General features: G+C 46.4%; 1 protein-coding gene across 1 annotated transcript in view; it reads right to left on the bottom strand.

The window, feature by feature from the left end:
• Positions 1 to 16,879, bottom strand: part of CTNNA1 (catenin alpha 1) — a 116,684-nt gene that overhangs the window by 31,249 nt on the left and 68,556 nt on the right. The window contains 2 exon segments of the mRNA XM_030957794.1: positions 15,500 to 15,652; positions 16,415 to 16,495. Coding sequence (XP_030813654.1) covers positions 15,500 to 15,652; positions 16,415 to 16,495 — 234 coding nt within the window.

Here is a 16,879-nt window from a genome sequence, read left to right as displayed (position 1 = left end):
AGGGAACAATTCCTCATTCCCAATATCCCATCCAGCCCTGCCCCCTGGCAGTGGGAGCCATTCCCTGTGTCCTGTCCCTCCATCCCTTGGCAATTGTCTCTCTCCAGCTTTCCTGGGGCTCCTTCAGGCCCTGCAAGGCCACCCTGAGCTCCCCCCAAAGCTTCTCCTGTGCAGGTGAACAATGGCAGCTGTGCCAGCCTTTCCTGCCAGCAGAGCTGCTCCATCCCTCTGCTCATCCTGGAGCCTCCTCTGGCCTGGCTGCAGCAGCTCCAGCTCCTGCCTGTGCTGGGCCAGGGCTGGGGCAGCTCTGCACGTGGGAAATCACCTGAGCACAGGGACAGAATCCCCCTGCCCTGCTGTGGGACCAGCCCAGGGCTCGGGGGGTTCTGGGGCAGGTCCAGCTGGGTTTGACCCACCCCCAGCCAGTCAACCAGGGCAGAACTCAGGGTGATGCTAAAGAGCAGCACTGGCAGCAGCTGCAGTCAGTTTAACAGCCCAGTCCCAGCAGGGAGAGACAGCAGAACCCCAGAGGGCTGAGCTGGTGTGCTGGTGCTCCATGAGGGCCCCTGTGTGACAGGAGGGGTCAGGTAAGGCCTGGCAGTGTTCCTCCAGCCCTCCCCTGCTGCAATTCATCAAATAAAACCAGTACAGGAGATCTTCATGATGCATCCACAGGCCTCCAAAATTTGAATAGGATCTCTTGTGATGCTAAAAACTTTACTGCACAACCTTGACCTGCTGCACAGCATCACCCTTAGCTAGGTCAGCCTGAAGCAGGGAGCTCTGTAACATCTGCTTTTTCAGAGCACGGAGGATGGGGACAGCACAGAATTTTTTGGTAATTGAAGATATTCCTCATCCCAAAGCTACTCTCAGGGGAAGGAAGTCTGAAGTAAGTTACATTTCTCAGCTGACAGGTGAATGACAAGCATGTTATTCTGAGCCATTTGAACACAGAAAGCTGTAAAAATAGCAGCAAGTGAACTGAGACGAACACCGAGTACTGTCCTTCCAGAGGCTGAGCAACCTGCAAAGCCCCTGTAAATATGCCATAAAAGCATCACCAGGAGCCAGCAGATGCTCAGTAACATCACTGAACCAGATTTCTCCAGATACTTTTCTCTATAAGCTGAGGAATTTGCATTCTGCCTTTAATTAAACTATTCTTTGCATTCATGTAAGTAATTCTGAAGTAGTATCTGCAGCTCTACCACATGCTTTTCCCCCTCCCCAAGCCCTTCCCTCATGGCAGATGTTCCCACACAGAATACATTACTGTCCTGCAAATCATCAAGCACGTGCCATTACACTTGAACAGCAGTTTTCATCAATCCCATTATCAATTTGGGGAAACAAAATCAAGTTCCCACTGCAAAGTACAGGGCCTCTTCCTCCCTCCAGCTCCAAGCCAAGTTACAGAGGATGGAAAACAGGGGTGTCAGGAGGAGAGGTGTTTCCAGCACAGAACAAGCAAGCAAACAGATGTGCCAGCACGTATTTGGAGGAAAACAAACTGAAGTTGAGAGAAAGACTGAGCAGCATCAACAACACAGAGGAAACCCTGCCAGCTCTCAGGAGCATTTGTGTCCTGCTCCTGAAGTTTCTCTTCCACTCGTGTTTGGATTCAAGTCCTACACATGCAGGGGTGAATTGCAGGGTGTCCCCAGCTGAGCCAGGGCTCTGTGCTCCTCCTCTCTGCCCCCACCCGTGAACAGCTCCAGCCCTGCCCTCTGCACAGCACCCCAGCAAACAGCCGGCCCTGGAACACCTTCTCACACAGGGGTTGTGTCTGGTTTTTCCTGTATATCTGCCATGCCTTGAATCCCTAGTTCCCAGTGAGTTGCTGGGGTAATATAAAAGTACATCATGGTTTTGTTTAGAGGCTCACAAGAATCAAAAGACAATCAGATGCCATGATTTAAAAGTCAAATAAAGATTTTGCTGTTGGTTTAAGCACAGGTCATATTTTTGAGAAACACCAGTTTGCCAATATTTTTTATGGTCCATATTTCCCCATCATTCCTGCCTCCACAGCAGCATTACAACCTCTAGGAGCCAGGAGAACACAAAGTTCTATTGAGTAGGGGCAGAATAAAAGCGACATTGAAGCACCACAAAATCAGCCTCTCCGATATCTGGAGATGTTGTGCTGTCTCTCAAGCCAAGTGTGATGAATCAAGCGCACAGAAACCCTGCTCTGTCTGAACACAGAGAGGCAAAGAAGTTAATAATGGAGTGTCCCCACTGTGGTATAATGAAAATTTGCTTTTTTGCACAGTCATTTTTGAACAGTCATTTTTCTTCTGAATACCCAACTGATGGCAATTCTTCTTTAGAAAGCGCCCGACTGGCACTGCCAGCGCTCATGAAAGAAGCGTGTGTGCTTCCCTGACTGAGGGTCTTTGGCAGTTTAAGACAATCCAACTGTTGGCTGCCACATCCCATCCCAGGCTGCGCCTCCAGAGCTCAACCCTTCATTTCAGCACGCTCATCCAACAGCCAGCTACTTGCTCTGGCAGGGGCTTTCTGTGCCAGATCAGCACACAAACTTCCCTGCAAACTCTCTGCTGAACATCAGAGCGAGGCACAGACGTGGCAGCAGCTGAGATGACTTCAGAGTGCTGCAGACAGGGCTGTAAATTCACAGCAGTGCAGCGTTTACTGCACCCATGGGAAGGCTCTGTCTAACTACTGGAAAACACTCACATGCCTCTTAAAATTTGGAATTTAAGAAGAGCTGTGTCTACTAATTAATCAAGTTGTAAATGGCGTAACAGTGAGGTATTTTAAACTGTCAGTAATTATAAGGTGCTCTATAACATGAATTCTGAAATTGCATGTACCAGCTGAGGTGGATGGCTGCAGGATTAAGAAATTTAATTTTAAAAGCACCTGAAAGGACTCATCTTCAATAATTCCTGGGTGATCTGACAAATAACTTCAAACTCCCTCTGTCTTCAGGGGATAGGGTAGTGCTGGCCACTTTTTTGGCACATACCCATAATACATTGGATTTTGTAGCTGAGATGAAGATCAACTCTTTCAAAGCCCACAGAGAGCTTGGAAATCATACATTTCCAAAACTTCTAAATTAAATAATGCACCTCAAGGGAACGAAAATTTCCTTTAAATCAAATGTGAATTAAATAGTTTCTCCATGTCTCCAACAAAAGCAGCTGACTGACATAGTAAGTGGTCAGACTTGATTTAGAAAGAAGAACACTTGTGCTTGAGAGCAAAATAGCAATTGAATTCCTGCTGCATTTGTTCATTCTTACCATTCAATATCATCAAGTCCCTTTACATAAGCACTACTGGCACAGGCATCAAAGGAGACAAAACCACTGCAAATAATGTAATCAGCACAACGAGCAATCTCTTGAAAAAAGTTAAAAATACAGTGGGAATGAAGACAGCCCGAGCCCGCAGCCACACGCAGTTCAGACACCTCTCACTGCTGACAGACTGATTTAAAGAAGATTTCAAGGTTCTCTCAGTTCAGAGTCTACAGCCACGGCCCAGAGATGGCTTCTCAAACCCCACAAGGCAGGGCAGACCCCACGCAGCTGCTGGTATTTAGAGGAATGAGCTTAAATTTCCCCCCAGTGACAAATGCAGTGCACGGACCTCACGGTGCCAAGCGGAACAGCTGGGCAGGCTCGTCTGGAAAGGGGTGTTCATGCCCTGAGCAGTTTTTGAAACTCAAATCTCATTGTTCTCAATGATGACATCAGCACACTCCAAGATGATCTGAGGTGAGTGGCTCTGGTGTTGGCACAATTGGGGACGTGAATGGCCCTAAATCCAGACCAGTCACCAGTGGGGTTCCCTGGGCTCAGCACTGGGCCAGCCCTGTTTGATGTCTCTGTTGGTGACCTGGATGAGGGGATGGAAAGCAGCCTCAGTAACTGCACAGGCAGCATCACACTGGGCAGGAGGGCTCTGCAGAGGGATCTGGACAGCTGGATCCACAGGCTGAGGCCAGCTGTATGGGATTGAACCAGGCCAGGTGCTGGGTCCTGCCCCGGGATCACAACAACCCCAGGGATGCTCCAGGCTGGGGAGGAGTGGCTGGGAAGTGTCCAGCAGGAAAGGCCTGGGGGTGCTGTGCCAGTGGCTGGACATGAGCCCCGGGCTGCCAGAGGCCAATGGCCCTGGGCTGTGCCAGCCATGGGGCGGCAGCAGGAGCAGGGCAAGGCCTGTCCCCTGTGCTGGCACTGCTGGGGCACCTCGAGGGCTGTGTCCTGTTCTGGGCCCTCATGGGCAGAGAGCCCTGGAGGGGCTGGAGCGTGTCCAGGGCAGGGAACGGAGCTGGGAAGGGGCTGGAGCCCCAGGAGAGGCTGAGGGAGCTGGGAAGGGGCTCAGCCTGGAGCAAAGGAGGCTCAGGGGCCCTTGTGGCTCTGCACAGCTCCTGCCAGGAGGGCACAGCCGGGGGGGTCGGGCTGTGCTCCAGGGAACAGGGACAGGAGCAGAGGGAACGGCCTCAGGCTGGGCCAGGGTGAACATCAGCAGGAATGTCTTCCTGGAAGGGGTGCTCAGGCCTTGGCAGGCCTGCCTGGGGAGGTTTGGAGTCCCTGTCCTCAGAGAAGTCCAAGGAAGGGCTGGAAGTGGAAGTTTCTTCATTGCAAGCACTGTCAAACCCTGGCAGAGCTGCCCAGAGCAGAGGTGGAGTCTCCATCCCTGGAGGGATTTCAAAGCCATGTGGATGTGGCACTTGGTGACAGGGTTTAGTGGTGGCCTTGGCAGTGCTGGGGAAACAGTTGGACTTGAGGGTCCCAGAGGTCTTTTCCAACTTAAATTATTCCATGGTTTTTTGCCTTTGGAGGAGGTGTAACTTAAGCTGTTCCTTTTGAGAAGCAGATGTTACCTCAGGCCAAAGGGTCAGATGGGAATATGTTATTAGTAAGAAGGTGTAACTCCAATATTAAAAAAAATATTGTGCCATCTGTCACAGAGTGATTCCATCTCAGATTCTAGTTAACTTTGACTCTTCAGAATTTACTAATATTTAAATCAGGAAAAACTTGACATTTCTAAAGCTGTTCCTTCTACCATTAGTAACAATTTGTGGCAGAGAACCGCCTCCCCTGACAAGACAGAGGTTGTACCTTTTCCACATGAAATACATTTTGCTTTTTTGTTAAACTCGAAATTTGTTCAGGTCGTGACTAAGGTAAGTCTTCCAGCAATTAAAAAACTGCAGCAGCGTCAACTACACAAGTTTGGGGTCAGTGTTAAGCTTCTTAAATTACACTATTGAATACAACCCAGCAAAGCTAATAATAACACCAAGGTTGTGGGTCTGACCCCCATTCAGTGAAGAGATGGACTTTATGATCCTTGTGGGTCCCTTCCAACTCAGAACATTCTGTCATCCTGTGTAACAATGCTCCAGCTCTGTACTTGCTCTGCCTTCTCTTTGCCCAGACTCCCTGGCTTAGGCAGAGGAACTTTACAGGGAGCTCTTTATTGAAGGACTGGCCAATTGCTTTTCCAACAAGAGACAAAAGATGCAATAGGAAAAAAAAAAGGAATTATAATCTCGAGGACTTTGAAACTTCATTATCAAGGATTTCAAAGGCTGACAATAAATGTGTTAAAGCCTCGGAGTTATGTACGTGGATTGACTTCACAGGAACACCACCCAGATTTTCCTCCTTGTTTACAGGTCGAATTTTTAGGACAGCTTCTTCAGGCAGTCAAGAAGGCAAAGTCTCCAAAGTGGTGCTGCTGCAGCCATCCCGAGCTGGTGCAGCCCAAGAAGGCTCTGCAATGTGTTTATTGTTGCACAACTGAATGTTGTCAGAGGTGGCCCTGCCACCCAGCATTGCCACAGCCCAGGATTACACATCCCTGTGCAGGAGCCAAACACTCACTAATTGAATTCTCCGAGTCTGGACACTCTCGTTTGAACCTGCAGCTGTAAAAATAGCATTGCAGAAAGAAGTTTTCTGACTGTCTTACTCTGAGAAACTTTTCAATTTAACATTAAGCAGAATCCTCTCATAACTGGTGCTCAAAAACTCTTACACAAAAATAACAAACCCACATCCATGTATACACAGATACTTTGGGAATTTCAATGCCACGGAAAACAAGCTTTTCAAAGGTGTTCCTGGCATTTTAATTTCTGATTAAACTTCAAAACTTCAGCTGCTTGTTCTATTTTTTTTTGCTTTACATTTTACAATTTCTCTGGGAATGCAAATTCCAACTTTTAAGCAGCTTTAAAAAAATCACCCATTTTAAAAGCAAAAAAAGAAAGAATGGATAGGCAGCCACTGAGCATTTTTCTCCTAGGAATTTGCTAAAGACAAGTGTATTTGATATTCTCAAAAAATTCAAACAGAGCACAGCTAATTTCTTCCTCCTCCATGTTAAAAAAGACCTGTCCCGATTCCCTTCACACTGGTCAAAGCTCAGGAAATTAATTTATCTGCAGAAACAACTCTTCTGGCAAAACTAATGGCAACTGAGGACTCTCAGAAGAGATGTGTTGATTATGTAATCCCCATCCCTCTCCAGAAAGACTTTCATTATTTACTAAGTCCATACATTTATTTATTCACCTGTACACTACACTCAATATTTAGGACAAATCTGAGCATTTTAACATCCAGCCCTAAGAGGTGCTGCATGAGGGAGAAGTGTTACAGCTATAGATGTGTTAACTCTAACCCTACAAACCCCTCATTTTGCAGAGGCAGAGTTAACTGGGAATTACACAAAACAGCTCCACTTCTTTAATACAGGAGGAGTAGGGATCAAATCCACTGGGACTGTGCAGAGAGTTACCAGAGTCGTGCTGTCAGCTGCTTTGTGATTTTATATGACTTAAGTAGCATGTGGCTGCAGCTCCACAGCAGGTACCTTGCAAGAGCTTGTTGTGGGCAACAGAATCCCCAATTATTAACTGAAAATAGTAAAAGTCTTTAAATAAAACAAGGCACATGTAGACAAACTGCAGACGTAAAGCACTGGGGAGAATGAAGGACCAAACTGAGAGAACTGCTATTTCCAGAGCTCTGCAGCCTCACACGAAGATGAGAACAGTTTCATTCCAAGACTGGTTATAAACACAAGGAGGGGAAGTTTCAGTTGGCTGGAACAAAACTGGCAAGCAAAGGGCTGGCATTTTGGATGATGAGAAATGGAGGTTGTTATTTCAACAGGCTGGTAAGTGATGGCAAGAGAAATCCGAGACAGTATCACAGAATCCCAGGCTGGTTTGGGCCGGGAGAGACCTTAAAGCTCATCCAGTCTCACCCCCTGCCATGGCAGGAACACCTCCCACTGTCCCAGGTGCTCCCAGCCCCAATGTCCAGCCTGGCCTTGGGCACTGCCAGGGATCCAGGGGCAGCCCCAGCTGCTCTGGGCACCCTGTGCCAGGGCCTCATACCCTGCCAGGGAACAGTTCCTTCTCAATATCCCATCTATCCCTGCCCTGTAGCAGTGGGAAGCCATTTCCCCTTGCTCTGTCTCTCCACACTCTTGTAAGTAATATAAAAGTATGAAAATAAAGGTATTGTGCACCTTCTGCTTCTTGTTATATTAAGGCAATCAGTATTTCCACGTGTAACCACCTTTTGCTTGGGATTACATCTTAGTACTTCCACATTTCTAGCTCTATCTCTGTGTTTAAAATTCTAATTACAGGATACAGCTTTGCACTTGCCTCTCACCCTGTCCAGAGCTGTCTCTAAATACCTCTCCAGCTCCCTGGTGCCATTCCAGGTACAGCCATTCCTGCTACTGCTCCACACTGGTGAGCTCCTTCCATGCCCTGAGGAAATGCTCTTCCCCAACAGAGAGCCACCCAAGTGTTGTCAAGGTTTCACAGAGAAGGGAAGTTTTCCACACAGCTGGGCAATCCCAGAGTTTGTGTATCAGGACAAACCAGCCTGGGCTCCATTCACTGCAGCAAGGGCAGCACGGGGACACCTTCTCTCGTGCCAATGGGAAAGGTTTTCAATCAGACAGAAAAAATAGGTGTTTGAAGGGAATCAATACATCTATAGCATAAACCATAGCCACAGCAGGAAAGTGCAGCAATATCTTTATTTTCAGCCTGGTGGATTATCCTCCCTACAGACCTGAGGGAAAGCAGGGCTGCCACAGGAACAGCAGTGTGCGGCGCGGGCACCGTGCCCCTTGTCGATGCAGCTGTGGCAGCAGATGTAACTGCTGGCACAGGAACTATTCCTCCCTCAGACAAACAAGCTAAAGTGTTAAAATGTTGTTATAATCACAAACCACGTTAGTTGTACAAGCCTATCTGAGCTACCACGACAGCAATGACACCACTGGTGTGTGATGGAGAGCTCAGCTTCAGCTGAAACCTTCAGAGCAGACCCTCAGCTGAGATGCTCCTTAGCAACACAAATACCTTTCCTTAAAATAAAAGTGTTTCTAGTAGTGGTATCTGGACAGGACCCAAATAATTATCCTTATCCAAAAGCGTCTCTGTGTTTGTCAAAGTGGAAATGAAGACAGGCTGGGAGAGCTGGGGGTGTTCAGCTGGGAGAAGAGAAGGCTCTGGAGAGACCTCAGATCCCCTTCCAGGGTCTAAAGGGGCTCCAGGAGAGCTGGAGAGGGACTGGGGACAAGGGATGGGGGGACAGGACACAGGGAATGGCTTCCCACTGCCAGAGGGCAGGGATGGATGGGATATTGGGAATGAGGAATTGTTCCCTGGCAGGGTGGGCAGGCCCTGGCACAGGGTGCCCAGAGCAGCTGGGGCTGCCCCTGGATCCCTGGCAGTGCCCAAGGCCAGGCTGGATGTGGCTTGGAGCAGCCTGGGACAGTGGGAGGTGCCCCTGCCATGGCAGGAGGTGAGACTGGATGAGCTTTAAGGTCTCTCCCAGCACAAACCAGTCTGGGATTCTGTGAAATTGTTCTTCTCTCCCATCTCAGTTTGCTCAGCACTCAGAACATGCTGCCTTCTGATCTGACTAAAGGCTTCCAACTTGGTGCCTATTATTAGCTGCTTAAACCAGTTTTTGGTGATTCAGACAACTGTTCATGGCAGTGTAACTGTAATTGTCAGTACACTGTGCTCTTCACGAAGACGACAAAACAGTGTCAGTAATGAGCTCCACACAGATTTCAGGCACCTCCTTGATGACATGACATGACTAATAATCCAATATTGCTAATGACTAAGATGATGAAAATCCAGACATGCATCAAGGCTTTTAGTTAAATATCAAGAATTAAAACGTTTATGTCACATCTATAAAAAACTTTACCCAAAAAGCCACTTAAAATGCTGTTGGAATTAAGACTTAAATATCTGGAAAATAAAAGGACTCTATTGCTTTTCAGCTACCTCTGAAGACATCATGTCAACACCACCTAAACCCAACTGTTCTCACACTTCCTGACCTCTTTTACACATTTCCCTTTCCAAAAAGCTTCTGTTTCCAAAGGAAAAAGGAACAGAGCAAACACAGGGCAGTTTCTAGTGGAATAAAAAGCACATTAATATCTTCCAAACCCCAAATTCATTCAAACTCCAAATTCTACCCCCTCCACACGTGCCTTGGCCCTGGCGTGCAGAGGAAGCCCTTCCCAGTCACACAGCAAGGTGACTGTCCCTGTGGCTGGGGTGTGGCACAAATGCCTCCTCTCCATGAGTAGCAGCAAACCATGAGGATTTCCAAAGAGAAAAATTGTCTCCAGACAGCCCAATGGCTGCCCAGATTTGTGAGAATTCAGTCCCTTCATCCCTTCCATCAGTTTCACTGTCATGGCTTGCCCATGAGCACTTACAATGAAATCTGGACAGAAAGATTACCCTGAAGTCTCTTATTCTTCTTCCAACATCATTTTTAAACTCTACCAGCATCCTACAGACCCTTTCATACATTATTTGGTGTAGCATTAGAAGACTGGCCTCAAAAAATAACCTTACAAGAACAGAAGTTATCCTATTAAAAGGTCACTTGCCTTTACTTATGTATGATGTATTAAATTTGTATATCCAGTTTTGTTGAAAAATGTAGGAACATTTTTCTGCTGAGGCTTCCCTGCTTTTCTGATTATGAATGTAAGGAAAGCATGTTCTACGAGAAGAATTTAATTTATTTATGAATTAGTTGACTAATAAAATGAACTTACAAGGAAAGTGCATTGGCTGTTGAAGAGTGTCAGACTTTAGAGGGCACATTAGAGTTACACTGGTCATTTATTGGAGACATTAGTTTTAAATTGCTGCCAAGGCTATCTATAGACAAATTACAGAAAACGTGCTTGTGCTTTGGAAGAGACATTTTGCTCATTTTGATCTCCATTTTAAATGGGAAATACTCTGCCTCTTTTCTCCAGATCACAGTGGAAGGACATTTCCCTTGTAATACAAAATTACCTTAAAAATAAAAGCAATAAAAGACAAACCTGAGTTGGCAGATATTTTTCCCTCTGTAAATGAGAATACTGGAAAAATAGGTGCTGAAGTACCCTGGTAATGACCCTAGTCTGGAAAATGCTGGGTTTTGAGATTTAATAAAATTCAGAAAAACACTCCAAGTCAATATCTGAGTTGGGTGCCAAGTGCTTGTCTTGTTCCCCAGGAAACTCAGCCCTGCCTGGCAGCACTGACTGACCCCTGAGCTGGCAGGCAGGAGGGAGAGCATTGCAAGAAAGAGCAAAGCCACCTCCAAAGAGGTTTGGAAAACTCAGTGGAAACTCTGGAAATCAGGTGGCTGATAGACACAAAGGATAATCTTGTCAGAGCAGATTAACTTCTGGGTCTGCTGGATTCTTCCATTCCATGCTTTGTTTGCAATAAATGGTACCTGGCCATGCCCAGGTTAAGTGACAATGAACAGGGGACAGCCAAGACCTTCACTGTGCCTCCAAAAACCAGTTTTTATTTTAAATCCAAGCTATGTTTTATCCACTTCACGTTTAAAAAAGCCTTTCACATGTAAAAAAACCTGCAGCTGCTAAGACTCTCCCAAGAACACACAGGCTGCAAGTCTGAGCAAATCAGGATAATTGCAAGAAAAACGTAGCAAGTGTGCAAGGCTTCAGGCTTTGGGAGAGGGGTATTTTTAGATTTTAGACTGAAGAATGACTCCAGGACATCGGGCTAGACAGTGAGGGCAACAGAAGGGGAAATGTCAGAGCAAGAGGCTACAGAAAGCTTATGGAGCTGCAAGTGCCCAAATGTGATTCTTTCCAAGCAAATAAATTTGCCGTCTGCATCTGTTCATGGGTTTCACTGAAAATGAGAAAATCATCACTCCATATGCAAGATGCAACCCAGTGCATTAAAAAAAGGCACAGAGCAGTCTTTTCAGATAAATTAAAGCAATTAGAAAAAAAAAATCAATGCTTATGAAACACCATTGAGAGCTTTTGCCTCCTTGGTCTTACCAATATTTCTCTTGGTAAGAAGAAAACTTAAAAATAAAATTTATGTTGAGAAAAACGTTTGACACAGGGGTAGTGGGTTCCAGAGGAAGAAGAGATCATTTGTTCTTTTTAAGGAATTACAAATATATTCTCAAAAATATTCTTCAGCAAGCAAATTGGAGGATTTTAACCTGGACGCTCTCCTTATTTACCTTTTATTTCCCAATCTCTTAATGTCTGAAAAACTTTTCCATTAAAACTACACAGAGTTACACTGTGTCACAGTGTAACCAGGGACAAATTGACAAGCTAATTTTTACTTTCTAAAGCATTCAACAGCGTAGCAAAGGTTTCTGTTTAACATGTCTGGCTTTCTCCCTCGGCAGGAGCAGCCCCAGCATCCCCGGGGAGCAGCACAAAGAGCTCAGCACAAACACGGCTCAAAGCCTGGCAGGGACAAAGAGCCAGCGTGGAGCTCGGTGACATCACTGCCCATGGGCACCACTGCAGGACAGCCCCGGCCCCCTGGCAGGAACGGGCACTCCAAGGATGCCAGGGCCAAGCTGTCCTTCCTCAAGAGCAAAGTCAGCTTGGAGAGCCAAGGCTGCCTCACCCAGTGGGAAAAAACACTGGAATGGAGTTAGCAGTTCACAGTCTGCAGATTGGGAAGACTTCCATAGTTTACAAGTGAATTTAACTTTTTGTTAGGCTGGTTCCACAAATGCTGTCCTTTCTGCTATTCTTGTGTGTTACATTGAAATTGGCTTCTCAATTCCTGAATTAAACTCCTTTAACCAAATCTAGCCAGAGTTAATGGTCTGTTAGCACAGAGCAATTTTGAAAGCTATCTTTGAAACATATTATTCAACTGAGACAAGGCTCATTCTACTCTTTTACTGCTCCTCAGTTTTCAAAAGGCAGGATAAAAGGGGTTAGGATTTTACTACGTGGGAAACAAATTAGATGGGAGCCCTTTGGGATGCTCTTGGTATGGGTTCTCCACAAGACACAGACCCAGCAGGCAAATCAGCTTTTTGTAGTTATTGCACCTTTTGGTCAAATTTGGCTGCCTGGGCGTTTGGAACCACAAAAGCAGATAGTGCTGTGCTGCCAAGAAGGGAACATTTCAAAACGAAATTACCCAAATCATGTGCTTGCATCTCTTTATGGGTACTTGGAGGGCCCATGAACAGCTCTGCACTGCAGGAGCAAGAACTCCCTGTGCTCAGCCAGGGCAGAACCAGCACTGCCATTCTTGTGCGGCCAACACCTGCCACAGTTTATTGTGAAAAACGAAATAAAGTAAATCTATCTCATTATGTATCTCCCAGGGGCTGGTTCACTGACTCCTCCAGCTCACAGACACAGGGGCATTAACCCAAGGTGCAAACCCTCCCAGCAATGCAGTGGGGATGTGCTGAGCTCCCCAGGGCAGAGCAGGATCTCCTGCACATTTCCAGTCCCCACTCAGCACCAAAGGGAAGGAAGGGAAGGAAGGGCAATGCTCCCCTCTACATCCAAAGCACAGGAGCCTGTCAGGGCACGATACAGCACAGCTCCACCCAGGGCTGCAGCTGTTGGGCACATCTGATGTCCTGAGTCGCCCAGCAGCACATGTGAGGACAGTTCTCATAAACCCCCTGCACACTCATCTCCCCTGAAAGCAGTGGAAGCAATCACTGCCCATCTCACCAGGCAAAACACCTTCAGCTCTGTTCTTACACAGTTTTTGTTGTTTCTCCTGAGTTTCCTGCCCAAGAGCAGAATCATGAGGGAACTGGCAAACATCCTCCTCCATTCTGGCAGAGGCACAAGACATTTCAAATGCAACTCACCCCAAGCCATTCTCCTGCACAGGGAATCTGACATCTCATATGATGCTGGTGGTTCTCCTGCCCCTCAGGACAAAGGGTCTGCAGGAGCACTATTCCCTTCTGTCCAAGCTAAGTGTATATATTAATCCATCTCCATTCAGGGAAGAGGTTTATAAACCATCTACATCATGCTACACTACAACTACAGTTACATTTCAGACAGCAAAAGCAATAACCAAGCCTTCAAAAAGCTGTTGCAGCAGCATATCATTTTAGCAGAAGCTTTTGATGTCAGTCAAAAATATTGCTGAATGTCTACTTTTAGGGGAATAGTCCTTGGAAGACAAGAGAGTCTAGCTGTACAGAGGCTCTGGAAAACTCCTCGCAGCCTGGCATTTGCACACCAGGTAGGGCCAGTGCCAGTGAGGATGGAACTGTGGCTGCTCCAGTGGGACACAGCTTCCGAGGGGACAGGGAGAAAAGGCTCACCTGGCAAGGGCTGGGGAGAAGCTCAGGGACAGAGCAGCACAGTTATTCCTTTTAATTATGCCAATAAATTCCACACATCCGCTGAGGAGGTAGCAGAACTCTGGCAGAAGAGGCACTGCTATTGTTACATGATTCAACTTCTACTGTAAACAAGCCCTAAAAATAATTTTCTAGATAAATCAGGCTTGCAACAAGAAGAAGGGAGGCTTTAGAGCAAACCCACTTCAAAGTGTTCCCAAGGCTGTATCCTGCTGCCAAGGCAGGGCACAGCAGCCCTGCCTTCCTTCCACATGCTGCTTTGCAGAACAACGTCAGTTACTTAAAATTTAGATTAGAATAACTTTGCAGCTCTAGGAGGACAGCACTGATGCTGAAACATGACAAACCAAAAGAGAAAAATGGCTGCCTTCAAGGAATTAAAAGATTGTCATTGCTTAGACAGCAGCTCCAAAGAGCTGGATGAACTTCATGCACCCTGGACTATGGGCCAGCTGCAAAGTGCACTCAGAACCCTACCAAAAATACATTGTGCAAGTCAGAAGCTACTTTTACTGATGTCTGATCCGTCTCATTCTTGAGCAATTTAAATGTGTCCAGCTGTGTGAGTATTCCCCACAAGCCCTGGAGACACAAGGACTCTGCTATCAAACAGAGACACTGAGACAGCAGAACCACCCGACGCATCCTGGGACTGTTCCCGGGGAGCTGCTGAGGTTCAGCACAACCAGCCAGAGCCTCAAAGCACAGAAGAGCACAGGAGGAGTTTTTGACACTTATTCCTAGTGGCATGTTTCCCCAACAACACCTATAGCTGTTTGTTCCGTGCCATTCAGCATCAGCTGGCACAGAACTCTCACGCAGCGGTGGCGAGGGGCCCAGAGTCCCGAGGTGGATCCATGAACAGGGGCAGGCTCTGCTGCTGCTCTCTGCAGGCACCACCCATGGAAACTGCTTCCCTCAGCAGGAGGAGCAGCCAGGTGAGGGTCGGGCTCTTCTCCCAGGTAATGAGTGAGAGGACAAGAGGGAACGGCCTCAGGCTGGACCAGGGCAGGCTCAGGGTGGGCACAGCAGGAATTTCCCTGTGGAAAGAGTGGTCAGGCCTTGGCAGGAGCTGCCCAGGGAGGTTTGGAGTGCCCATCCCTGGAGGTGTCCAAGGGAGGGCTGGAGGTGGCACTGAGAGCTCTAGGCTGGGGACAAGGTGGGGATCAGCTTGGACTTGATGGGCTGGCAGGGATTTTCCAACTTCAGTGATCCTGGGATTCCAGTCAAGACACACTGGTCCCATTTAATCTGGTTTTCCCCCCAGTCAGAGTTCTGCTCTGCAGTTCCACCAGCTGGAGAGCCTTTGGGTTTTCCTTACAGAGGGGTGGCAGGGATCAGTTGTGCTGTCACTCCAAGTGTTCTGTTTGCTCTTTACTCACACACGGGCAGCTCTTCATTCTGAAAGCCTTCACACAAAAGGCCTGTTTATATTCAGTGGGATTTTACTTGAAAGAAAACCCCTCCAGGCTTCAAAGCAATGGGTCAAACTGTCCAGCAGGACAATCGTGCCCTGGTCTCCCTTACTCCAACTGACCACCTCCAAGTTACAAAACCTTCGTCATGCACTCACATTGTAATATCCACAACTACATGGGTTATTTAACAGCTCCTTTTGATAAGCTTACATTTTCAATTATTTAAATATTAAATTGTGTTTAAATTCATTCAAATAAAATTTTAAAAGGAAATTTATTACAGAATTTGCTTTGTGCTTCAGCAGAATTGAAAAACCTGTTTTGCCTAGTCTTGCCTTAATTTAACTAGCAACAATTAAATTTTAATTTGTACCATCTTACCTCAATCAATTTGTTGGCATGTTCACGGAAAACCTGGGCATATTCTTTAACTTCTTTTTCATTCCCATTCTTGGCAGCTTCAATCAATACTAAAAGAGGAACATTTGTTTCCAGAAAAGAGTCTGAAACATGGTCCATAACAGCTTTGCGGAGCTAAAATAAAAATAAAAGAGTGCGTTATTCTTCAGTAGTGTTCCACTGCTGTTTCCCTCTTACTGTATTAGTACGCACAGCTTAAACTACTTTTGTCATTGATCCTTTTTCCTTTGTGTGACCAAGGCTTTCCCTACACTAAGTCTTGTCTACACACTTTTTGCTTCAATTTAAATGAAATCTCCTTAAAAAATGGATTAGTTATAGAAGTGCAAGTCACCAGTTTGGCCACAAATATTGATTTAGCAGCTCATATTGGTTTTGTCTGAGTAAATTTGCTGTTTTCCCTCAGCTGATTAAACAACACACTGATTTAACTTTTTTATTTTTCTGCTAGAATAAAAACATTTTTCAACAAACCTGATCCATATTCTCACTTACTCAAAAATGGGAATATATTGTTTTAAAGCCAAACAGACAAAAAGCTGATGCTACATAAATACAGTTCTCAAATAAAATAGATTGAGATGAACACCACCAGGACTATATAACTGATTATCTTCAAAGTTCATCAAGTAAAAGTTGTTTCTGGGGGGCTTTGGTTGGGTTTTTTAATCTCTCTTGACATGAGGATAATTAAGACTCCAACATCTGTATCACACAGGGAGAATTACATTCCCACCCCATGCTTCCCACTGGAAGCTTCTGGCCTTTAATTCACTGAAGACAGGCCAGCAAACCCAGTGCCACTGGGAACAAATCCCCAGCAGGCAGCACTGCACTCCTGTGTCTCAGCCAGCACCACCTATGACCATGCCTCACCTGCCTGCGCAGGTCTCTGGTCTTCTTGGTCATTTTATCAATGGCGGAGTTCAGGGCATCACTTCTTTCCTTGCGGCCAGCCTGGAAAAGAGCAGACAAAGAGGTAAACAGGTATCCAGGGTCTCAAAGTTAAACCAATTGTTATTCATTTCAAGTATACGATAAGCTTCTGTTTCTATTTTTGAGGTTTTGTGGAGTGATTCTGAGCACAGGCAGTGGAGTCTCCACCTCCCCTGTGCAGGTAGGCACTGCTCCCTGCACACCCCACCCAGGGATCACACAACACTGCCCCTGAGCAGGCAGTCAAAAGCCTAGAATCAAAAGCCAAATCCTTATAAACCATTTTCTGGGTAAGAAATTCAAAGTGAGTGAAATTTCAAGTGAGTCTCCAGGCCCACCCATGGGGAGCTGCCAAGGTTTGATCCTGCACGTTTCGCCTGAGCTCGGTTGTTAGAGAGGCCAAAG

The sequence above is a fragment of the Camarhynchus parvulus genome, chromosome 13 (genome assembly GCF_901933205.1).
Source record: "Camarhynchus parvulus chromosome 13, STF_HiC, whole genome shotgun sequence".
NCBI lineage: Eukaryota > Metazoa > Chordata > Aves > Passeriformes > Thraupidae > Camarhynchus > Camarhynchus parvulus.
This window is presented reverse-complemented; position numbering and strand designations above follow the sequence as displayed.